The 26,667-nt window shown below is 40.6% G+C and overlaps 1 protein-coding gene across 2 annotated transcripts in view; it reads right to left on the bottom strand.

The window, feature by feature from the left end:
* The window catches only part of LOC102778858 (plexin-A1-like), a 304,340-nt gene that overhangs the window by 31,825 nt on the left and 245,848 nt on the right, over positions 1-26,667 (bottom strand). The window contains exons 19-21 of one of the 2 annotated variants that reach the window (XM_006785272.3): positions 21,652-21,795; positions 13,532-13,766; positions 3,651-3,799 (exon numbers count right to left, since the gene is read on the bottom strand). In XM_006785272.3, the coding sequence (XP_006785335.2) occupies positions 3,651-3,799; positions 13,532-13,766; positions 21,652-21,795 (528 nt within the window). The remainder of the gene's footprint in view (positions 1-3,650; positions 3,800-13,531; positions 13,767-21,651; positions 21,796-26,667) is intronic. The other variant, XM_006785273.3, reaches the window with a different exon arrangement.

Raw genomic sequence — 26,667 nt, 5'->3', positions numbered from 1 at the left:
CTCTCTGTAAAGTGCTAAATGAGATTCTCGGCCTCCAGGGTGGATGGTGAGTGCGATGTGTGTGCATGTGTGTGCGTGTTGGAAAAAAGAGGGAGTGTGAGCGAGATAGAATGAGATTAGACAGATGGAGATGCATGTACATACTGCGCAGGAAGGGTCTTCACCAATTTTTCCAAGATAGATTTAAGGTTTGTAGATTCACAAATCTGCAAGACTGTGTGTGTATGCTTGGATGTGTGTGTGTAGGTGTGTCACGTGGCTGTCAAGCTTAGGGTGAGAGCAGTCACGCAGTGCAATAAAGCTAGGAGCATTGGTTTACCCAAGTCATTGGATTACAGCGGCAACCCCTGGGGGCAATACAGACGGTTACGGAAGGAAGTCTAGACATAACAATAAAATACGTAAGCACCTTTTACCTCTGTGCCTGCCTGACACCCAAAGTTAAAGGTGTACTCACACTTTTGGGATTTTGGATTATGGAAAACGGAGTTTAAACATGTTCTGCTTGTGATGTAATCCTAAAACAATGTACAGTAATTCTAACTGCGATGAGCATACGTACACATACAAATCACATTAGGACAGCTGCTTTCAGAGAGACTGTCGGCAGGGGAAAGTTAAGTTCTTAATTTTATACAAATATAAAATTTTCCATATTCTATTTAGATCCTGGAAGCTATTGTATCCTAATATGATAATATATGCATACGGATGATTGGTTGGTCAAACAGACTAGGCCTGTTTTTTAATGAAGACAAATAAAATAAAACCCACAGACTGTATATAAAAGATGGATTATGCCACTGATTGTCACCCATTGAGCCCACAGATGGTATAAAAACAAAGACGCAACTTCCTCGTTGGAAAAGTGAAGCCAATGTGCTAGTGCCTTAAACCTGCATTCTGGCTGACCACCAGATGGCGATAGCTGTTCCAAGAAGTTGCAAAAAGACTTCTGGTTCTATAGAACCAGTGCTGTGGCACATAGGTGCGCCATGAGAAATGATCAGGTGTGCCGTGGAAGATTATCCGGTTCCACCTGATTAGTACTCTAAGCGATCGGGCAGAACAATTACATTCTCCTCCACTAGAGGGCAGTACAACTACCTGCTCTAATTAAATGGGTTGTCAACTGCCAGTAAAACAGAAGAAGAAAAAGAAGAAATTGCATAATAGTCATGCCGTGAGATGACGCAGTGTGTAATAGCAATAGATAAATATTTTAAAAGAAAAAGTAGTCAATCTGACCTGAGTCGGGGACAAAATTCTGACCCAGATGAAGGCCCCAGCATGAGAATGGTCAGAAGAAAGCAAAAAAAGTATAATGGAGACAACCTGAGCCAATTCCACTACACCTGGTGCGCGGGGGGAAATGATCAATATGGTCTTTGTGACATTTTTGTTTGGTGGTGTGCCTTGTGATTTTTCTAATGTGAAATATGTGCCATGGCTCCAAAAGGTTGAGAAACACTGCTATAGAGGTCCATGGGATCACAGCCCTCTGCCTTTATGGTAAATGGTAAATGGCCTGTATTTGTATAGCGCTTTACTAGTCCCTAAGGACCCCAAAGCGCTTTACACATTCAGTCATCCACCCATTCACACACACATTCACACACATAGTTAATGAGCAAGTCGATTCACAGTCAGACCTGCCTATCTTCAACGGCAGAAATGCTCATCTTGAAGCTTCCTAACGGAACTTCAGAAAACAGCAGATGATGTCACTGTCCATCTTTTATACTGTGGTCTATGGTGAAATGTTGGCGAGAAGCCTCAAGCTGAGCACTTTTGTCATCAAGGTGTATTGCGATGGGACGAGTGGCTCTCATATAGAAAACAAAGGACTCTACACCTATGGCAGGAACTTGTCAATCAATATGTTCACTATAATTTAGAAATGTGAGAAAGAAAATCACAAGAAAGAATGCAGGTTTTGGCATGGCCTCACTTTCAGATCTGGAGAGTCCATGAGTGAAAAATAGAAACACTGGAATATTAGCCCTTATAGTAGCAAAGTGGGTTTTCAGAAATTGCAATCTGTGTAGCGGCTCGGTTCCAATAACTGATTCCATTTTGGATCTGGTTTGCTTCCTTCAAAATACCTGGATTTATTAAGCTCTGATGAAGATAAATCTCTCATCTAACCTCACTGCCAGGGATTATAACAGTTAACGGCTGTTAATTCCATCATGGACATAATGAAACACATTGCTGTGTCTTAATAAAATGCTCTGTTAAGCCTAAATTGAACCAAAGATAATTTCATATATTCAAATCATATATATACAGACACACACACACACACACACCCACACACACACACCCACACATATATATTTTTTTAATCAACATCTATGTTAGGCTGCTCTTTCAATACAAATAACACTGGGACAAAAGAAAATGATTTTCAACCTAATTCAATTTCTGACTTGGAACTAATTTAGATTTGTTAAACTGTCTTGTTAAAGAAACACAAAGGGAAAGCAAAGAAGGAAAAAAAAAAGAAAGTAAGTACATTTCCATCTACTACATTCCTGTTGTTCTAGATGCTCTAAGGACTCTGTTCGTTCAGATTTAACATTATCTGTAGTTTGTAAATACAGATTGATAGTCCGCGCTCATAGCCAAAATTGTTGCCTTTCAAAAATAACTCGGGGTGAATCACAGAAAGGAATAAAAAAAGAGATACCAATGACAGCTATGACACCACCCAGGGGGATTTTACTTCTAACAATATGAATCAACGTTCTGGATTAGAGCGATTAAATTAAGCTGTAAAAGGTCAAACAAATTACTCTTCGACTCCAAAAAGTCAGCGCTCCAATCAAAGCCAATGGAGCAGCACCAGATTCTACATCTTAATGATACTGCTGATTGCAAACTTGGCTCTTTGGTTTTTAGTTTTGGAGGGGAGTAGTTTATGTTGACATACTATTAATTCTCCTTCCCTTGGTCTCAGCGGTAAGATGTCTTTATAAATCAGGTTCACTATTTCAATTTGGCTGTGTTGGCAAGGAGTTTGCATATACTGGTTCATTTAATAACTTTACAGTGATTTATAATGCCAACAACAATCCTCGGAACTGTGAATCTTATTTTCTTTTTGCCTTGTTCCCTTTGCCTTTCCTGCGTCTTTTTTAACGTCTCTTACATAACATTCTTTTTCAGTCAATTCAAAGCAATGCTTACTGTATAACTCTTTTTATCTACATCAAACGGATAAGGTGAGTTTCTGTCCCTTGAGATCTGACTAATGATGATACTATGGCTTCATTCACATTCAATGAGACAAGCTGAATACATTAAGACGAAGTAGGTAAAATATAGGTTATGTGATTGCTTTAAGGTGTTCAGCATCTGGAGTTCTTGTCACATCTCAGGCTTTTTAAGAGTCCTTCCTTTGATGAAACGTGTCATGGGATAATGGCTACATAAGTTTCCAGCAGTAAAGCTAGTGGGACAGTTTTAATACTGATAAACAGAACTTTCAGAATACTTCTAGTGCAAACTTTTGTCGAACTACTTTAAGTAAAGCAGCAGCTGTATGTGTCCATGTTTGGTGTTAGTTTGTTAGTAAAGCCTCTACTGTAGCTGATTATACATTGTTAGTTTGTTTCAGTCTCAAGTTTGGTCGGTGGTGTACTGACCCGTACCTCCATCTCCTTGAGCACAGGATGGTCCTCAATCCCAGGGAAAAGAACTCTCATTGCATAGGTCCGATAGTCTAGGAAGGGAATCCCAGCTCCATCCAGCTCCTGGGTTAGTTCATGGATGTCTGTCTGTAGCTCAGCGAAAGCTATAGATGGAGAAGAGATAATTGGTTATTATCTGTATGACTGAGCAGCAGCACTGCCTTGATGTTTCATCATGTGTTAAGTTGCCCAGTTAGCAGAACAACAAATGATCTGTCTCTGTAGCTAGTCTTAACTGCTCACTCATACTAACACTTTAGCTGGTGAAATTTACAATAAGATCACTTCATTTCATGGTAACTACCACAATGAGTGAAATAAACCCAAGCTTTTGTAAATATAATTTTGCAATGTAAAAGCAAACATTATGGAAGTGAAAAGGTTGACTTTTTATCAATCAATAAGCTAGCTTCCTCAATTAAAGGACGTAGCATAACCTTTTTACCTATGTTGCTACAGGTTTATTTAAATATCCAGTGGGAGAATGTAAATTCGATTTCACTGTAAGGAGACAAGGGCCCTTTCTCGTTTCTCAAGTACGCAAGTCCTTACTTGCTGAGAACGCGAGCACGGACTTGCGATTTGTACAATTGGAACACCTGCGTACTTGATGATGTCACAGGTCTGGAGTTTTTACTGCCGTCCCCTCTTAATTTAACTGTGATTAATATGTTATGAAGCTTAACTTCAATCTCCACCAAACTGATTTACTCTATTAATAAAAATAGTGTACATGTATGCCTTAATAAAAACAAGCAGGTGAGAAATTAGAACGCTTTTATTTTTACTTTAGTAGACACTCAAAAGTTACAACAGACAGCTGCTGGGGTTTGGAGAAGAACTGAACAAATATTTAAAATATAATCTGATCATTTTGAAGCAGCCTTCAGAATCTCCACGTATTAACATGCTGTTTTTGTTCCCGGTGAAAATGTTTCCTCCTGAATTGAATTACATCTCAGCCAAACCGATTTACTCAGGAACAAATAAAACACGGAAATAAACCAAAAATTAACATTTCGAAGTTATCTAAGAGACTTATATATCATGTTTAACCTGAGTAGCGAAAGACTGCGGGTGTGTGTGTGTGTGTGTGTTCAACACGATGTGCCAGGAGTCCGCTGCTCTCGCTGGCTCTAGTGATCCTCGACCTCCCCAGCTATGGAGCTGGTGGGTAACAGACGTTTGGAAATATATGATACCTTGATAAATCGAGCAGATATTTGAAGCTTACACAGCTACATTCTCGCTTGAAAACAACTTAAAAGTTTATTTCGTGACCCAGAGAGAGTAATATTTAAAAGTTTTTAGCCTCTGCCATTGCCGCGTTTGGGTTTTGAACGAAATGCATTCTGGGATATTTAGCTGTACCAAGTACACACAAGTACGCATATTGAGACAGGCCCAAGGATTTCAGACAGCACAAATACATGTTTTGAATGAACAGTGTAAAATTCATAGTCAGAATTTATGCTGCTAACGGAAAGTCAGTTTCTTAGCCATTAGCTTAAAATGTACTTTTCAGTGGCTAATTGGTTCTGGCTTGAAACAGCTCAGGAGCTAGAGCTGTTCAACAACAATGCCACCAAGACTATAAGCCTCATACTTTATACCACCAAATGTGAATATACTATTAATGTTAGCATCCATGATTACATGCGTATGTATTGATGTATGTGTATGTATTTTAAAGAAAACAATATTTTATTATCACGTTGCTGCTGAAGCACAGCGAGTAGCCATTAGTAAGACTATTGTAAAAGTGAACAATCATAAAATTGATGGTTGTGAGTTATATTCTTGAAAACTGTTGTAAAAGTGTATATTTTAACCTATAGCAGGATCTACTAAACTTAACCTGTAGTTTGGTAGCAAGGGAAATATTGGCCCTGGCCAATGGATGAAAGTCCTTTTATCTTTTAATCAAGAACACTAATATCAGGTGATTTTCACCCACGTGTAAGGATAGTGTTACAAAACTCCCATTAGTGTTCTAGGGTAAAAAATCTGACTAACTTTACACGTGTAACAGTCTAGCTGATAGAGTCATAACAGTGATCAAAAAACACTGAGTGTAAGGATAGTCACACAGATGATTCTGTGCTATAGATATCTATATATGGGTCAGATGAGGTGCCTGCCAGAGGCAAAGAAGGGAAAGCATTTCAGAAAGACAGCACAACTGCTGCAGAGATTTCAGGTAGAACGACTCAACCTTAGAAAAAGAGCCAGACATCTGGATTGAGAATTAAAGGTCAGCAATGATTTAAAAAAAAAGATGCTTGCAAAGGAAGTAAATGAGGACCAAAATGCAGAATCACAAGAATATACAGACACTTTTAGTTTACACTTAGCTAGATTAATGCGATGGTGTTGTGTATAGTATGTTGCTTTGTTTTGTTTTGTTTTTTTGCTTGTTTTCTATTCTTTTTCTCTCAACAGGTGATCCCGTAGATATTTTTTCCCCCCCCTTTCTCACTGTCCCTCTCCCCTTCTGTTTTTCTTTTCCTTCCTCTTTCTTTCTCCCTTTCCTATCCTTCACTCATGTCTGTCCCGTCTGTAACAACTGAAAATAAAATAAAATAAATAATAAAAACAAAGGTTGATCAAATGGACCAATACGGCAATGCCATGATGATCCATTTGGCAAAATAAATCCATTGGGTATCCTTGTTGGTCTTCAGACAACAATTCTGACGGCTAAAGAACCAAATGGGACAGGCAAAAAAAAAAAAAAGAATATACAGACACTAAGTCATGATAAGACACAGACACAATCGGCAATTTAGTTATATTCAATAAAGGGCACGTTATTATGTGTGGGTGAGAAAGCATAAAATAACGGTATGATCTATGTGTAACTAAGTGCATTCAGGTATACATAGATCTGAAGATAACACTAAGCTATATATTTAACTTGCAGACAGGGCTAAAAACCTAGTTAACCAAATCCATTCCTTGGAGTCGTGGTCCTGACAATGTCAGCCTTTACTTATCCAGAAAAAAGGCCCGAAAACAATGAATCTCAAATGGAAATCCTGCTTGGGGAGAGAGAAAAGCAGAAACAGGAGACAGAAAACAAAGTTCCTGGAAAGGAAAGTCAATTAATTGCATGAGTGGATAATTATTAAGAGAGCAACGGATGAGTTTTCATGCATAATTTCCCCCAGCTGTTATTGGACTGTTTGGTCCACAAGAGAAATAGAGAAGAGAGGAAGCAGAGAAGATGAAGGAAAGAAAGGGAAAGACGAAGGAAGATCAGGCAGTAAAGAACTGAGAATGGAAAGCAGACATTGGATTGAGGGTATAAGTAATTGGGAATAAGGGTAAAAGACAAAAAAAGGCAGCATGGGAGACACAGCATGAAAGATAAAGGCAAAGGAGAGAATGACAAGAAGACAGGGAAGGAAAATGGCTTGAAAAATAGTCAAGGAGACACAAATTAGATGTAGGTTTTCTTTCAAGTCCTCACTTCATTTTCCACTCCACTTCTTCTCTCTTCTATCTATTAATCAGGCTCTTATTTACTGGCCAAAGGGTAAATCTGCTTAAAAGCATCTTAGCAGGCAGCCCTAGCGAAAATACGCTTCCAAAAAATATCCTCCTGATCAGCTGATATAAAACAAGACATAACAAAACCTCAAGCGCAGTTCAAAGCAGGGCCATAACCTTTCCTCGGCTGCAGCCATGACCGTGAACGGCTCTTGAACTATGACGGACCCATCAGCCTGTACTGTGCAGTGTGTTTATTTCTTGTGAAATGCTCATCCTTTACACGCTAAAATGTGTGTTATACGACAAGCACAAGTAGCACAAGAGATAAAATGTCAGTGTTGCTAATAGAAATATCCCGACTCTGAATATTGGATTTTTTTTGTAAATCAGTATCGAGGATAATTTAGAAACTTTTCTTGTTGGTTTTCACTGATGAAAATTAAAGTGCAGCATTTGTTCAGAGAGGCCACAAAGTCAAGCTCAGCTGTAATCCCACCAGATCATCAAACCTAAATGGCAACCTGCCATCAGCTGATGACTTCCAGAAATCAAATCAGCAAATCTCATCTAGGGCGCTTTTTAAGATTCTTGAGCAATGACCACAGATGCAGCCCATCTGCAACATCCACCCCAGCGCCCCACTTCATCCTCTCTGACCTAACGTCATATACACTCACTGTCCACTTTATTAGGTACACGTGCTGAACTGCTCATTAAAGCAAAAATATAATCAGCTAATCACATGGCAGCAACTTGCATTTGGGAGTGCATTCACGGTCAAGACAGCTTGTTGACGATTGGATCCATGGATCCATGATGCCTGGTATCATTGGTTTAGGATGGTATTAGTGGTGTAAAGGTGCTGGGGATGGTTTCTGCTGCTGCTGACCATGTCCATCTCCTTATGAGCACCGTGTACCCATTGTTTGATGATTGCTTCCAAGAGGATAACACACTTTTTCACAAAGCCCAAATTATCTCAAGATGATTTCTTGAACATGGTAATAAGTTCAGTGTACCCAAATGGTTTGCACACTCCAGCAGACCTCAATTTAACAGAGCATCTTTGGGATTATGTGGAAATTTGCATTATGGATGTGTAGCCAATAAATCGGCTACAAAAATGCATGATGCTTTCATGTCAGTATGGACCAAAATCTCTGCAGAATGATCTAGCATCTTGCTGAATGAAGAATTGAAGCTATTCTGAGAAAAGGAAAAAGGGGTATCTGACTTGGCCAGTGAGTACATCTTGTTTTTGATGCCTCCTGTGCTCTGTGCTGAGTCTACCTGCTGCTCTCTCTGGTTTATGTTTTCCACATATGCACATTTGGAAGGTTGAGAAGGTCCGTAAACAGAGCCATGCTGCCAAATCTAAATTAATGCAGGCAGAAATATTAATCTCCTTTTGACTTTAGTGGTCCCAACTGAACTAACTTAACCACAGGTAAAATTTTGACAACCTAAAATATAGCTTTTTGATTTGTGCTGTTTTATTATTATTATTATTAAATGTGTTGTGAGATTTTGTGACTGCAGGGTATGGTGTTCAAATAATCTGATATTTTATGTCTATATTAAAAAATGCAGCTCAGTTCCAATTTTCTGCTCTGTTGCATCTAAAAGTGTATTTTTTTCTGCAAGAAGACAATGTTTACTGCAGCTGACAATAAATGAGGGCTTTATGCCAAAGAGAGTGCTCAGGATGTTTCACTTGATATAATGTGATGAGAAAAATGGAGAGAATATTTTTGTTTACCAACATCACACTAATATTTCAATATATTATGATCTCTATCTACAACACGAAAGGTAGCTGTAGTGTCGTCCAAATAGAGCTATCCAATAAATGTAACCCCCCTCCTCATATAGGATGTCTTAAATAATCAGGCCACATTTTATCTTATAGTAACACTCGTAGCAGTCGTATCACTCAAGCAGAGCACTTTGCTCTCAGACTGCAGGCTTACTTGTGGTTCCTAGCGTATTTAAAAGTAGAATGGGAGGTTCAGCCTTCAGCTTTCAGGCCCCTCTTCTGTGTACCAGCTCCCAGTTTGATAAAGCTTTTAGTTAGGACTGTCTGTCTATGTCTTTCCTGGGAAAATGCTCATGTGTTTCTGATGAGTAAACACACACACACACACAGAAACACACACAAAAGACCCCAGTCAACACAAAGTCTGGGAAGTGAAGTGTAAAAATGCCACAGCATTGAGTGTGCTCAAAGGAGCATGTAAACAATGCCTTACCATGAATTGGTTTGAAAGTTCATTTGCATTTTCTTGCCTATATACTTTATACGGGACTCTTTAACAGGTCGTTTAACCCATAGAAGTGATGCTTCCCGGTCAGCAGTTGGGTTTGTAATGTGTGTATGCATGATGGCAAATACAGTACACTATAGCTGTGTACAGTGTGATATCCACCTCTTACAGATGACTGATCCAAAACGTCCTGTCCCCCCCAATAGACTGTTAGAAGCCTGCCTCACACATATACACTTCCTTTTGCAATCACAGGGATAGTCGACCGCCCACTTCATCTGCTCCTCCGCCCATGTGCGCTGTCTTGCCTCTATAGGCCAGCTGGGAGTGCAGCAGGCGGGGCGGGGTGCTTTCAGGGTGGGTGGGAACGAGACCATGCTTCACTTCCTAGGAAAACCAAGCGCTGTTGACTTCCCGTTGACTTCAATGCTCGCCTGTCGGCCTACTGTTGTAAATAGCGAAACTTTCTCCAGTCGTGTTTCGTGAAAAACACAAATGACAACATCTTAAACTGAGGCGACGCGACAAGGAAGAAACACGTACCTGGAAATGTCACCGCAGTCAGGATTGCACGTGCAACGATCGGCCCGAGAATGTTGCACTTTGAAAAACAACACTCGTGTAGTTTTGTTTGACAGCTGCTCCCTGGCAGGTGTTGCGACTTTGTGTCATGACCGCAGTGTAATCGTATCATAACTCTGTAGCGTGGCTGCGTGTGCCCGTGTTATTATATTGAGTGTAAACACCTGGATTGTCCACACATCAGTCATCCACACTCTGCCGCTGACTCTCGCTCTTTTAACCCAGTTTCTGTGTGTCGGTTTCTCACTCACAATATTTTCTCACTCCTCTGCAAATAATCCCCTTGTTAGCTTGACCTCAGATAGGCCTCTCACACTATCTACTTTCTAGCCGTGTGTGTGCTCTCCGTCTTTCTGACAGTCTTGCTGTTGAGTTGTGTTTTCACTCGGAGGTACGGACAGATGACTGACACGTTAGACTGTGCTCTCCACCACCATCATTATCAAAACAGGTGTCCATTCCTCCAGTGGAGACCCAGATGCCAATCCATGCCGAGAAGCACTGGAGCTGTGCTATGAGGCTTGTGGTGGAACAACTTCTTGCTGAGATGCTTTACAGTGGTTTCCCTATAATTGATAGGCATCTGTGTGCTGTTTACACTTTCACCTTTTCACCAGTATCAGTAGAGCCAAACACCTCGTGCTATCCATACAGCACGATTTGCTTCTGCTTAATTGTTCTGTAAAATACTGAACATTACATCATTTTCTGTTGCCCTTCTGTGCTTCCTATTGGCATATTTCATCTCTCCCAGAACACCGTCATACCGCCAAATATAAATGACTACAGATAAAATAACAAACTTGCTTTGACCCTGGCAGAAATATCCTTTAACACTGCTCAGAATGCACATTTCCTATTATTAAACTTCAAAGCCATTTTCAGGAAGCGTTGTTGTATACTCACTCAGCTCAGCAGACTCCAACACTGTGATCAATGTCATTGCCAGTTGCTGACCTTTAAAACAAGTTTACTCAGGCAGTGAGCAGGTACAAATAGATTAAGAAAGTCTAAAGTGCTTTGAGTGGCAAATGTGTAATTTATCTAGTCTGTGACGACCATCTACTTTAACCAGCTTATTAGATACTTGGAAAAAATATGGAGACAAAAAATCTAAATCACTCCTCCCTCACCTCCCATTGATTTAGTTTCTTTTTGTGGCAGTGTTTAGGGGTTTACGTAATTCAATTCAAGCTTTATCAAAAAGAAAAGTTTTAAGCCTAATCTTAAAAGTAGAGAGGGTGTCTCTCTCCTTCGAATTCAGGCTCAAAGCTGAAGCTCTGCCTCCCATTCTACTTTTAAATATTGTAGGACCAACAAGTAAGCCAGTGATCTGAGAGCAAAGTGCTCTATTGGGGTGATATGGTAATACGAGGTCAATAAGATAAGATGGGGCCTGATTATTCAAGACCTTGTATATGAGGAGCAGGATTGCAAATTCAGTTCTGGATTTAACAGGGAGCCAATGAAGAGAAGCCAACATGGGAGAAATATGCTCTCTCTTTCTAGTCCCCATCTGTACTCCCGCTGCATTTTGGTTCAACTGAGGGCTTTTCAGGGAGTATTTAAGATGGCCTGATAATAATGAATTACAATATTCCAGCCTAGAAGTGATAAATAAAGAATTTTCAATAATTCTTATCATTTTCAGCTTTACTCTGAGACAGGATGTTTCTAGTCAGTGGCGGTCCTAGCCTGTTTTATGAATGAAATGTGCTCTATTTGGAAGCAGCCGGCCCCCCTCCCCTTTCGATAGGTTGTGTGAGAGACTTTAAATCATCAAACTGTAAATTATAAATTTTAAATTGTTATTGATCCATTTACCCCTAGTCCTAAAGTGTACATTTATTTTCTTACTCTTCTTATATTTATTGTTTGTTTACTTGCACTGCTGTAACTGGAGCCTCGTCGTCTCGCCTCTCTATATACTGGACTGTATGTAGCGGAGATGACAATAAAGTTTACTTTGACTTCAGCAGCAAGCAGGCGCATCGAGGGCTCTCGCGCTCACTTTTCGCGTATAGAATTTCGAAAAAACATCGGTCTGTGTCATAATGTGTGGTGTTTTTGTGTTTGCTGGTTTGTTTTTATTTTGTTTTGGTTATTAGATGCTGCTCCAGCCAGCCAAAGAATCCCCCGCCGCCGCGCCCTCTCCTCCCTGTGCCGCAAGCAGCAGGCGCACCTCGCAAACGGAGGGCGCCCTTACTCCCAGCAAATGGGAAATAGAAAACCGATCGGTGCCTATGTCATTCCCAATATGCGCTGGCTGATGTCGGGGCAGCATGAGTACAAGCAATTTTATTTATTTATTTTTGCCGATGCCCGTGATGCCGCCCCCCACCACGATGCCGCCCCGGGGAACCGCCCATGACGCCTGTATCAAAAACCGCTACTGTTTCTAGTTTTAGAGATATTGTGCAAATGTGATAATTTTCTGCAGTAATAATTCTCTGCAAATACAAATAATCAAACTGCAGCTTCACCTCCAGCAAGTCTCACAGCTTGAAGATTAACTTCAATAATATCTTTTTAGACTGGCCACGATAGTCCTTGTTCTACACTTCAGTCAAAGGGAGTTTGGAGTTCTCCATCTGCTCCAGGATATGGGAAGAATACTGCTTCAGCTCATACTAGATCCAGAGCAACAAAGGGACTAGCATAGCTAGCTGCAACCAAGGTGCTGAAATCAGAGTATGTGACACCGTGGAATGAACTCTTCTCTGGGTAAGTAGGTGAACAAAATCCTCCACAACAGCAATCTGACCAGCAATCCAACCAGTAGGGAGACACAAGAGAGTCTAAGTTAAGAGCTAAGAAACCAGGGAGCATTGATTGACCATAGATGTCATCTTCCTCACATATTGATAAAAAGTAGCTAAAATAAACCAATAAATATACTTCTGACAGCTGCTAATACCACTGGACAGTTCACCCAAATGCAGTTTGGGAAACACTGTACATGCTAATACACAAGCAGGAAATTAGCTTAAAATAGTAGTACTAGTAACATATAAAACATTAACCAGTATACTTTGCCTGTTTTATGATCACTGTATAGTTTCCAGGCAACCAACGGAGAAACCAGCGAGCCATGGTAGTCACGCAAGAAAATTAAACCCCCATTAAACATCTCATCTGTGCACTACAGCTTCGAGCTACTGAACAAACAAGGTAGGAAATGTTCATTTGTGAAGTTTAGAGAGTATGTAGGCAGGTTTCATTAGATACACTTTAGATAAATGCAAGCTGTATATAACTAAAATATCATACTACTCATTTATCATTCTGAAAATGATGAAACACATTGAGTTACCATAATAAAATTTGATTTCTATTCAAATTGGAGTTTAAAAACCTTTTTAACTGTAGTGGATTATTTTATATTTAATCCTATTTCTGCTGAAAGATCCCCATCTTTTTTCCTTTTTTTTGGGTCTTGTTACTTTCCAGTAGTGCAAGGGTAAAAGCTGGATCCACACTGCTTCTACAGCCTACCTTCTTTACACTCCAGGGCCACTCTGGACTCCAGGTTGTCCATTTGAAGCTGTAGACGTTTCAGGGTGCGGTCAGCGTCCCTCGACTTCCTCTTATAGGCTATCAGCACGGCAATGATGACCAGCAGCAGCAAGCCGCCACCCCCTCCGATGCCGATGATGGCGGGAAGCGTTAGCAGGCTGTCAGAGTAGATGTGAAGCGTCCCGGGAGAGTACTCAAACCCACCCGCACGGATCTGAACACACACAAGTGATAAGTGGTCAGAGAAAGAAACAGAAATCATCACATGCCCCCCACTCCCTCCGACATATTGACGCTTGTTCACAAGAGAGCTGCTCGGTAAAACCTGTGTTCTTCTGGCGGCCACCAAATAGCTGCACTGTTGGAGGCGAGTGTTTAGCGCATTGCTCAAAGGTAGAGCCAAGGCAGTTGTTAAGAGCTGAAAAATTCCTACTGACTTGCTTTCCCCTACACAGTCTGGGGATTTGCACTAGCACCTCAGTGCAGAGAGCGAGAAAGAGAGAAAACAACCGGCGGTCATTTCTGCAGCAGCAGATGGCTTGAGAATAGACGAGGTGGTCTGAAGAGATCAAAAGTTGCTGGTCTGATGAAAGAGAAGCTGCTTGACCCAATTTCTTCAACAACGATCATTAAAGTTTGATCCGTTCTGTACTCAGACTAAACAGTCAGATCTCTGACAGGCTTTTACTGTGGAGGCTTACATCACCATCGCTGCTCTGAACATTTCGTGTAGGAAAGGTTTTCGATTCTTGCCTTTAGGGTAGAAGCTTCAGAGGGCTTTGATAATGAAGATCTCACAAGTTAGCTCGCTCCTTTGCTTTAATGCGGCGTCATCCGTAGACTCGATGTTTGGGTTAGATATTTTGTTGTTTATGTCCTCGTTTATCACCGTCAACTTTAATAAGCTGATAGAGGTTAGAGCACATATACACCAAGACTTTTAAAGCAGCGCGGTAGAGGTTGATGCAGACAGTGTTAAAGTCACACACATCCACTCATAAAACAACCGTAACACACTTCCAGGGCCCACACACTTATATACTGCATGCGTACGCGCGCACACAGTATAAGTAATCAAACAAAGTAATCACCAGCATTTAAATCCCTCCCCAAGGAACCATGGTAATTATGGGAAGTCAAACATTTCTTTTTTTTTTTATGACTAACTACATTTACATAAGCACAGTGTGTCTCATTGAAAAAAAAAAATACATATACACACACAGGACTGGAATCCATCAAATCAAGCAATCCACCAGGGGGGTTGATAACGGATTCAAATGAGGTGCGATTATGCACTTTGAAGTTCTTGTAAGTGCACTTTCATGTTAACATTATCAAAGTGTGATTAAAAAAATAAAATAAAATAGAGAAGCTGTTGTATCAATAGCAGCGTAGTCAATACCCACAAATTAAATGTGCAGTAGTAAAGACAATTAGACTGGCTTTGTGTAAGATTATGCGGCCCAATTAGTTGTGTGGGCACGATCGGTTTGCAAAGGAGACTGAGCTAAATTAACTTAAGCAGGAGTTGGGATTAGTTACCTGGGAGAGAGAGGAGTTTAAACATATTTAATATTTTTGATAATAACAATGTGCTTTACAGTGTGACAGGAATTAGTCAAAGTAATGAACACACAGACAATTAATAGTGCATATGTGCATTTATTCCCCTTTTGGTTCAACGGAGCATTTATTGTCTTGTTTCCAATTCTCTTTAACATTTTGATTCCTGCAGCTCTCATAACTGCTTTCCTGCACGATGGGGATTCATTTTTCTGTGGCCAAGTTCTAATGTAACTGCCCAGCACCAAACAGCAGACAGCTAAATTGGCAACCAGCTGGTGGACACAGCAAACTCGCACTATGGAGAGTGTGAATGTAATTTTTATTGCGCAATAGCAATGTTTTCACATGTCACTACTAGCCATTAGCGGTCAATTACCATGGCTGTGAGATTAAAATAAATAAATAAATAAACTTTAGCATTTACTGATTGGAAATTATCACCTGTAAAGACAGGTATGACTATACAGCACCTAAGGCTAACAATAAGGCCCTATTTTCTTAGCAGCTGTATGCAAGTCGATTAGGTAGCAATGGGGCGATTTTGTTTTTTGTATATTTTAAGTCAGCAGTTTAAAGTGTTGTTCCACATAATCAAAAGTGATAAAGCTAGAGCTTAAAACACTGCATTTATGGGTCAGTAGCACTAAAGTAAACAAACCTCCTTGTGGCTAGTCAGTGAACATCTGCAAGTAGTCGCAGCGACCAAGTGTTGGTCCCGAAACTGAGCATGCAACACTCTCAACTGCAATCTGACCACGATCACTCTTAGACCGATTGGTGAAGGTATGCAAATATTTGTTGTCTCAATAAACACAGATTGCCAACATGTGAGGTTCTGGCTGGACTCTGAACATAAGCAGTTAATGAGAATTTCTCTTTAATGTCTATTTCTGTGTATGTAGACAGCAAAAGGTGTGCAATTTTCATCGATTTATCACAGTTAATTGCTATATTATTAACTTGAGCCCAGCCAAGGGGAAGTAATCATACTCACTAAAACGGAGCAAAACTAATAGTTTACTTGGGTACTTGGACAAAATGAAGTCAACATAATGTTAATGGTAACAGCTGTACAGTTATTTGAAATTGGAAGTTGGAATTTTTGTGTTGCCGCTCAATATTTTCAACTGGAACGCCCCCTCACATTAGGATTTGAACTCTCAATGTTGGACTCAACCCCGACTTCACAGTTGGGATTTTTAACTACCCCGGAGTTAGACTGTCAGAGCAGCAGTAGTAACCGTAACTTCACAACACGGCAGTGCAAGTAAACTGTAGCAAAACTGTAAAAGCTGTAATCCATACAGCCAATGCTGTGTGTTTGTGATTAGCTACATATGAGGAGCAGGATTCTGCCTTGCTCTTGAGCAAAAACAAAGCCTGTTTTCCTTTCTTTTCTAATTTCACAACTCTGCATGGAGTTTGCATGTTCTCCCTGTGTTTACGTGGGTTCTCTCCAGCTACTCTGGTTTCCTCCCACAGTCCAAAGACATGCAGTTAGTGGGGTTAGGTTAGTTGGTGTCTGTCTCTATGTGTTAGCCCTGCATCAGATTGCCAGCTCCAAAGTCCAAACGTCAGCTGTGAAGAAGGCCTCTAACCACAATAACAAATTCCCATAACTCTTTGAAACTGTTATTTTATGCAGCGACTTAACATAAAACTGAATCCTCCAGGACACTTAATTTAAATATTAATGACTCTTCACATGTTTATTTTGGGGAAACGGCATTGAATGCCAGTATCATGTGCGTGTGTCACCACTTCAAGGACTTTTTAGAATCTATGACAGCTAATCTGAAATATGTGCTCATATATTTTACATCATGCTTTGAATCCAAAACGCATGAAAAATACATAAGAAACGGCTGCTCTGTTACCCTTCCAATCGTCAGCTGCTGTTATCTAATCTGAGGTCATTTGTATGTATAAAAGAATGAACCAGGAGGGACCGTATCCTCAGACTACACAAATGTGGCATCAGTTTAAGCAATATTAAGGTGGTGACACATTTGCAAGGCATTTGTCTATTTTTATTCTCCTGTCAGACTGAAGGACTGGGGGAGGAACTTAGAAAGCTGAAGGCCAAAACAACAAACAAGTTTCTTCGAAAACTCAAGGGAGGCACACAGCTGCCAACACACAGCTGAGCATCTGAGGGGACACACAAAGACACACTGACGAACGCGGACGACTTTCCTTACAGTATGCCCACTCGCGCACACGACAACACACAACAAGCCCGGTAAGTCTGGACACCCACTGGGTTCCTCTGTATGTAGGTCATTCTACATGGGGAACATTATTGTGCCACAGCTGTGTCCTTCTCTGCAGCATTCCGCTGCGCGGCACGCACAAGAACAACAAGAGGGAAAAAGGGTTGATGCGCACATAAACACACCAAAAACAAGCCACTCACTGTAGTCACTCACACACGCGTGCGTGCGTGCATGGGAGAAGAGATAGGAACGGACAGCTCTATTTTTTCTTCGGCTATTGTCAGACGAAGGACTAACTCCACCACCCCCGCCAACACGTCGCATTGCTCCGAGATTCAACATGACATTTCGTTCAAAAAAGAGAAAAGGAGGGATAAAAAAAGAAAAAGAAAAACCCAAGCGAGATCCACCTTGGAGCTGGCTGGTTCCATTGAGAGCTATCATATTGAATTACATGGATGTGCTGTCAGTGGCTTTCTAGGTATATTGGTTGTAGCTAGCAGGGAGTAAATGTCATAAAGATATAGTGAAATGACTGTGAAAGGACATTGGTGATAAGTTTAAAAAAGGGGTGGAAGGAGGGGAGGGCTTCTGAGTGGGTGCGCTGTCGGGATATTCAGACAAACATCCAAATATATTCGCAGTGAGTGCTGCGTCGCCTGGTTGACGTTTGACCTTCTTCCACACAGATGCTCCGGGAGCTGCGCTGTGATTCTGAAAGTCTGCTCCAGTCAGAGTGAATCAGGACTTTCAGTCTGGAGTCTGCTGACAGCTCAACGCTTTGGACAAGTAAAGCCGATGACTGCTGCAGGACGCGCTTGGAGGCGCGTTCTCAGAGTTTTCCCGACACTTGCTTTTCTGCTGTATCATTATTTCTGCAAATATGAAACACTCGAAATGAAAGTGACATCAGCAGCACTCACACCACGGCTGTTGGTGGAGAAGAAAAAAACAGTTGCGGCTTGAGACGTGACCGTGACTTTTAAAAACAAGCTGCTTTTGCTTGGATTTCCTGTTGCACCAAAATTTGCACATCAGAAAGGTTTATACACAAACAAGGTTCCTGGATTAGAGCTTAGAGACAAGCTTAATGTCTTCATATCAGCAGCATCCTGGATAAACAATTCTATTCTTAATACTACTTTTTATGTTTTCGGCATGGCTCTGAGACTGAGCCTTGTCATGGATATAAACTGTAGCAAACTTTCATAACTTACCTAATATGTCACTTCTAGTTTAGTTTTTTTGTTGCATCCTCTAGTCACATAAAAAAACCCTCCTAATACCAGATGCTCAGATGACAGGTGATTGCACAGATTGCCTGGTTTAGGGTAACCTCTCTTCTAACATTTCCAGTCTGACTCTGAGTGCCTGCAATCACCAGACAGGTTGCCAACATGTTGGCAACTCATCTGTGACTGATCTCTTTGCAATAGGGGACTGACTTAAAAGCTTTGTAGTTGGCAATAGATTTGCAACTGATTGCAACTTGACCGCAATAAATTGCAAAGTGATCGCAAACTGACTTCAACTTACTGCTGTTTTATCATCGTCTTGACGCACCAAAGCTGATTTGAAAATCGCAATTGACTGCGCATTGTCGCAGACCTGATCCTTGTCTTTGAAACAGTCACTTCGAAGTAGGGCTGCCACGATTAGTCGACTAGTCACGATTACGTCGACTATCAAAATCATCTACGACTGATTTAATAGTCGACGCGTCGTTTGAAGCTTTGTAAGATCACAAAAGACGCAGGAATAAGTAGTAGGATTTAAGAGTGTAATAACGGACTGGAACAGAAGATGGCAGCACTGCATGTACAAGGATGCCAGCTGCCGTTTAACCCCGAAGAAGAAGAAGCTGTGTACCAGAATTCATAGCGCAGCCCAGCTCAGTTTCCAACAATGGCGGAAGCTAGTTAGTTTTAATATTACTCTTATTATTCTTTCTGGGTCACAAAATAAACGTTTAACATATTTTCAGGCGAGAATGTAGCTGTGTAAACATCAAATATCTGCTTGATTTATCAAGACACCACATATTTTCAAAAGCGCTCTGACGTTTTCGGAGACGTCTGTTACCCACTAGCTCGATAGCTAGCCGGGGGCAAGGCTCACTAGAGCCCGTGAGAACACCGGACTCCCGGCAAATCATTTTCAAACCCACCGCCGTCTTTCGCTACTCAGGTTAAACATGATATATAAGTCACTTAGATAACTTAAAAATGTTATTGTTTGGCTTTTTTAGTATTTTATTTGTTCCTGAGTAAATCGGTTTGGCTGAGATTAAAGTTATAGTTTTTACACAGCTGAATAAACGTCAAGCAGACAACTGATTATCAGAAGTGTGAGATGCTAGAGAATATACTCCGGTGTCCTGTTAGATTTTAGATAGCAAGGAGCAGACGGCTGAGTTTATTAAACTTCACCGAAACAATCTGCAAATTTCATTAAAATTTAATAAACTATCATCTTGTCTTTATTTTTAGTTAGCACATACCTTAAACACTTAAAGCTGTAAGCTAATGATAGTTATATAAGAGCAGATGCATGCTTGTGCAGTAAGCTGTACGTTTTACGTCCAATGGATGCATGATCTGATTAGTCGACTAATCGCAAAAATAATCGGTGACTAGTCGACTATCAAAATAATCGTTTGTGGCAGCCCTACTTCGAAGCCAATGATACTGCAGTTTCATTGCACACAGTCGCAGTAATTTTGATCGTGCTGCAATCTCCAACCACTGTTTTTCCTAGTGTGACTTTAGCATTAGTAATTTCCTTTACATAAAAAGTGTGAAGCTTTCACAGCTCCTGAGCAAGGCCTGCAAACTCAAGTGAGAAAGATGACTGAAGCTGACACCGTGCTGATGAGTGTTGCTTAAAGGCAGTTTTAACAGTACCTGTCAATCAGCAAACTATGAAATTAAGTCTTTTTCAGTGCAGTGATGACTATTCAGTTAGACAACAGGTAGACAATGATCCTGGCAATCTGTTCATTACTTTAGCATGTTTGGATCTGGGACAATTGTTATTATCATGTTTGGATAAAAAAAAAAAATAAAGACCTTTTTTGTTGGCTTTGGGAAATCACAGTTTTTTCAAGTGTTAATGGAGTTTTTTGAGACTAAACAACTGATAGACTGAGAACCTTCATTGTAAAAGGCTAAAAGCCAAAGTGTCTGCTGTAGAAAAAACAGACCTGTGACAGAGTCGGTGCTCTCTGTTCACCCAAGTGTGGATCCACGAAGATATGAGGAGTATGGCGCAGGAAAGATAAATGTTGCTTTGATTAGAGATGAGTGTAGGCGGAGGACTGGCTGGCTGTGGATTTACTGCGGGTTAGGTACATTATATTCCGTGTACTATTAAATGTCTATGCCATCACAGTAAAGTGAAGCTAATAAAAAAAATACATGAAAAATGGAAAAAAGGGCACAGAGGGACTCTCAAATCTAAAGCCAGCAGCGCCTGCAGCGGAGAAGTGCTGATGCTTGCACAGCTGTTGATGTGGATACGCTTCGGCGGAGAGAAAGAAACACGGCTTTGCGTCTGCAGACACGTCTAAAGGTTCAACGTGGCCGTGTTGAGTGCATTATGTGAACAAGTGAACGACTTCCCTTTGAGCAGCACTACTTAATGGATCTGACTCAAGAGTAAAAGCACTGCAGTGGCTGAAAGCGTGCCGGTCGACGCTTTAGATTGTCACTGTTCTGGTTCTTGAGGGGTTAAAAAACAAAAAGAGTAAACTTCCACCACCTTTTTTTTTGTTTCCACCAACAGTGTAGCTGATATGAAGGCCAATAAAGATCAACATGTTAATTAAGCGTAACATATTTAACAGCAGCCTTGTTGTGCAAGCTCACCGAAGCACATCCTGGATCTGTCAGAGGAAACTGTTTAGAAAAGACACGAGGGGCTATTCACACAACTCAACAACAAGGTTAGAGTGACATTACAGGCTGAGATTGTCAGACCAGAATATTTCCATATTCATCAACACGAATTACTGGGTCAGTGTGGACACACCAGGAACAGCTTGTTATATTTTCTGGCCTTTTTTTTTAAATAAATTACTTCTTGTCAAAGAATCCTGCAACACCAAAAGCTGGCCCAGTAATTATATTAGGAAAGAAGTCTACCATGAAGGTCCCAGCCCATAATATTGAGCAACTTCCCTTTTTATATACCACCCCCCTTCGATGGCGCTGATAATGCAGGACAGAAAAGTCAAGCAATTTAGTAAACCAAAGTCGCGTCAGGTCATCGTGCCTGGCGGGGACAGAGATGAAGAGGCAGGAGCTGTGATCTGACCGTGACTTTGTGCTGTCCAGTGAGGTTGGGCCATTCGCAGAGCAGCTGGCTCTCAGACAGGGTGAGGATGCAGGGAGTCTCTCCAATCAGCACCGTATAGTTCAGGCGACTGTTGCCCGGTGCCGCTGGGATCAGGTTACGGCCCTAAAAAACACACACAGGGAGAAAAGTAATGAGGACAGGCACTCGGCTCATCGTCAGGACGCTTTACTTGCAGGCCCGACAACATGATTTCTTTCTTTCATTGAACTCCAACGTGAGAAAAATGTAACCATGAGCTTTTCTTTTTACATTACTTTTATTTATCCACCCTTTCTTGACGGCTCACAATGAACTTGTTCAGAACATTTTTCTGCTAATGATATGATTTTCACATCTTTGATGAAAATCACTCCAGTTTCAGCATAACTGACAAGAAAGTCAGTGACAACAAATTTGCTAATTTAATATCCCTTAAAGGACAAAACTGGTGATTCTCCATACTCTTCACCTAACAAATGCCACTGACAACATGACGCTTATACAAGGTCAAATATTTACAATGTCATAAAAAACACTCATCTTCAACGACAGCTAGGTCCTGCGATTTCTTGACGTTATTACTTGAAATCAAGCAAACGTGTGAAGCTGTTTCTGTTGTCTTTATCGCTGTGAAGGAACATTTCACCAAGGGAGATATAAAGGGTTAGGTTGTTGATATTTCGGCTTTTATTTCTATTTGATTTTCTGTCAAATAGACGCCTCTAATTTCACAATACAAATCAACTGTGGACTGAGGGAGTTTCATGGAATTTGAATCATTAAATCATTAAAAAGGGTTGTTTTTGTCATCAGACAATGTGAAGCCTTTTGAAGCTTCATCATCAGTGACAAGTAAACCCCAACGCTGTGTTAATATGGGACTTTTGAATTTTTAAAATTGCTGTTCCAATTATTGAAAGGGGTAAAAAAATCTAATAAACATAAGTTACTATGGAAAACTCACAACCCCAAAGTTTTTCTTTGGACATTGGCTGTTTTATCACTCATTTTCAATCCTGTCTTTTTATCTGACCATTTTCATTTTTAAGACACTTAACACTGACCTACCTATGAATTATTCATAAAAAAGTCACTATTAGTCAAAGGAAGAAACAGTGTTTCTACGCATAACAGACAACTGCAAAAAATGTTACACACACATTTTTTGCAAAGCACAAAGACTGTGAAAAATACCAAAGATAACAGTCGGACAGACATTAAATTATATTTCTTGTACTGACAAATTCCCAAAGAGCTATTAGCCAAAAACGCGGCATATCTCGACATGTCATGCAGTGTGTCCTTAAAGAATTAGAAGAAAGGTGTCAAGTGGAAGACAAAAGAATAAGTGGCAGAACTAAAAAGCTGTCTGCAACGGATAAACAGCATCTGAAAGTCATGTCCTTAAGATTTGACACAAAACCATTAACTGGACTATCAACATGGGACCATCAGCTGAAGGGCAAGCATCAAACCCTTCACCTGATCTGTTTACAGTTTTCCAAAGCCTCGTTAGACATCGTCTCAATGGAAGAATGGCTGTTCTTAAGGAAGGAAAACAGAGAGAAAAGGCTGAGGTATGGAAAGATATTAAATTACACAAGAACTGGGCTGAAAATCAGTGGTGACAGGTCTTATGTAGTAGTTGGGTCAAATCATTGTAAATGTGTATGGAACACATCGGGACAGAGGTACAACAGTGAGGGTCTACAGCCATCTGTAAAACATGGTGGAGGCCATCTGGAAAGTGTCTGATTGACAATGGCTTCATTTTTTAGGATTAAAAAATTACAAGCATCCTTGGATAGAAAAAAAAAACACTATGAGTCATGGATTGGCCTCCCCAGAGCTCGGAATTCACCATTAGTGAAGAAGTGTGGGATCATCTTGTCAGAGAACAATAAAAACAGGAAGTCAACATCCAAAGAAGAGCTTTGAATGTCCTTCAAGAAGCCTGGAGATCTATCCTGAAGACTAGAAAGCTTGCCAAACAGAGTTCAGTGTTGAAGAATAAAGGTGCACATACCAAATGTTGACTTTTCAATTTCCTTTCCAAATTGTAAAAAGTCTGTTTTTGCCTGATATACTGCCTTAAATCACTGCACCTTTTCCTATTTTGAAGCGAAATGTAAAGAAATGAAGGAATGGCTTAGTGGCTTTGCACATTACTGCGTAAACCCAGTCATTTTTCTCCCAAATCCTTTGATTATCCTAAAAAAACAGGGTCAGGGTTACAGTTGCTTTTCATCATTAGTAATATCTTAGACCTCACAGATTACTGCAGCAGTTTCCAAGCATGAGTTGGTGCTTGTAACTGATACTCCAGATACAGCGCTTTTTTTTGGATAGTTCTAATTCTGTTTTTCTTGGACTTGGACATTACTTTCAAGCCAAACACTCAGGAAATAAGTGAGATATAAGTTTAGCAAACCCTACTGTATGTATACTAGAGGAAATAATATTACTGGGGAGGCATACAAACCCACACAGATTGTTTTTTTTCTTATGTCCTGTACTCAACACAAAGTCTGCACCCTCAAGGTGTGTAAATTCTAACATTTGTCAATTTCCGTTCCAGTCTTTCATTTCAATATCTAGTGCGATTTGATATACACTCTGCCTGTGATGGAAAGAGGAGGCAGTTAGTGGTGTGAAAAGAAGGAACCGTTAACAGCAAGAAAACATGGAAGAAAAAAAAAAACAAATACAGGGGGAGAGACGAATACAAAGAAAACAAGGCTGATAGGAAATGTGGTGAGAAAAGGCACAAGCGGAGAAAGAGATTTCGAGAGAGGTAGGAAAAGATGAAAGGGGCGCGCTCGAAAATGAGAAATAAAGGGAACGAACGTGAAAACAGAGTGAGCGAGTCAGACAGACAGAGGACAGGAGTGAGAGAGGAGATAGCTGTGGCGTCTCCCGCTGGCTTAGCAGTGGGTCACAGAGACAGACTCCGTTTTCCAATCCCATCGTCTCTGCAGGCCGCCACCCAGCCCCGCTCTGCAACCCTGTAAACATGCATCCCATTCCATCTCGCAAACACACACACACACACGTGCGCTCACAGCTTCCTGGCCACATACAGGCAGAGTTCATGCCAAACAAGCACTGGAGTTGCAGCCACACACAGAGCTGTTGCCACACATAAACACAACAGGCAAGAAGCATCATGCAGGGACACGCTCTCAAAAATCACACAAGCACACACATCAAAGCACTCACAAACCACCAAGACCAGATGAATGTTTATTTTTTTTATTTCTCTTTCTCCTTCTTCTTCTTTCTCTCTCCGTCTCACTAACATTACCTCAGTAAAAACACACCCGACACTACAGATGAGAAATTAATTGCGTGACAGGCGCAGTGCACGCATCTGAGGAACGCTACCCCCACATCCCATCTCGCCAAATTGCATTTTTGTCCATCTCATCAGTGCTTCCAGTGGGTAGGCAGTTTCACCAACAAGCCAAGCAGGAGATTTGGCAATTACTGAGAGGCTCACTGCTAATAAATTATCATTTAAGAAATAAATTACGGCGGGTACGCCGCTTTCAATCTCTTTATGGAAATAAACAGCGTAGCGTACTCTCTCTGTGATAACATAAGAGATAGTCAAGGCACATTCGAGCCAAAGCTACAGCACATCGGCGTGACACTGATCTTTAAAGAAATGTATTCTGCTTTGTGTCTTTACAGTATGTGCGCTCATAGAGCTTACTTACGCTTTAAAGCCCATATTTTAAAGGACGGAGTGCACATTTTGTCTCAACCCGGCTCAGTTTTTTCTCCACCGATTATTTTAATATCACAAATATATTCTCTCCGAAACAGCCGCGTTAATTCCTTTTCAGCTACTCTCGGGCTAAACATTTCAGGTGAGCTGGGTGAGATAATGCAATGAGGCATACGCACAACTCAGAAAGTCCCAATTAATTTCCCATACTTATATCCAATCACAGTTAATGAAAAAAAAAAATAAATAACTGAAAACCAATGTAATCCAAACCTCTAGGCCTGTGCGTTTCCATACTGGCCTTTCAGCTCCAAAGAATTAATTACACAAATTGAAAGAACTGCTATTTAACAGACCTCGAGGCTGCGGGCGAGGACGGTAGTCAGTGAAGCTTCTGTTACTTACTGAAGGACGGATTCTGGCCTTGGTGTGTGTGGACATTTGCTTTCACCTGTCAATTATGAATTTGTGAAGGGTTTTTTAAATTATTTTTACCAAAAGACCTTAACACACTTGAAAGTTTTTTCTTTTTTCTGTAAGAAGAAAAACAGCTTGTGAGAACGTGTTTATGTGTGTCCCTCAAAGCTGGTTTAGCCATTATTAACAGAAGACAAGTTCAGTATGTTTGAAACTTTTGTGGTTAATATGAGAGTAAAAAACCTTGGTAAAAAATGAAATGAATGGTTTAAATTAAAAAAACAAAAATATAGTTCTTTGGTTTATTTTTGTGTTCTACAAAGCTCTTCCTTTACAGAAAGTAACTGTCACTCATAACATAACACCCTCCGTCAACGCCAGTTGTCAAATCAGAGCAAAGCAATCGAGCTAGCCATGGCAGGCCTGTCAAGCTTTGAAATTCCTGCACATGAGCCTCTGGGAGACATGCTGACCTTTAACAAGCCTAGAGAGTGCCGTCCTTTGTTGACTTTCATCAACCAAAAGTATAAACACAGAAGTGTAAGATATGGGTAAAGCAAAGGCCCTCTTTAATCTGGTCTAATATAAAGCACAACCTTTAGCATACACAACCTAGTTAGCTATTTAGCTTTAGCTCGTTAGCTTACTACTTACAAAGATACCTAAAAGTTTCTGTCAGGGTTTAGTACAAATTTTAGTTTTTCTCCTTGGCTCAGAGGGATTATTGACATGAACTTTGCCAAAAACGCATGTTCTCCTAACACGCGTTAGCATGTTAGGAGAACATGCTCTAAAAGCCATGTTCTCCTAACATGCTAACGCGTGATAACGTGCCAATTGAAATGCTG

Source organism: Neolamprologus brichardi, chromosome 20 (genome assembly GCF_056152115.1).
Source record: "Neolamprologus brichardi isolate AB-2024 chromosome 20, ASM5615211v1, whole genome shotgun sequence".
NCBI lineage: Eukaryota > Metazoa > Chordata > Actinopteri > Cichliformes > Cichlidae > Neolamprologus > Neolamprologus brichardi.
This window is presented reverse-complemented; position numbering and strand designations above follow the sequence as displayed.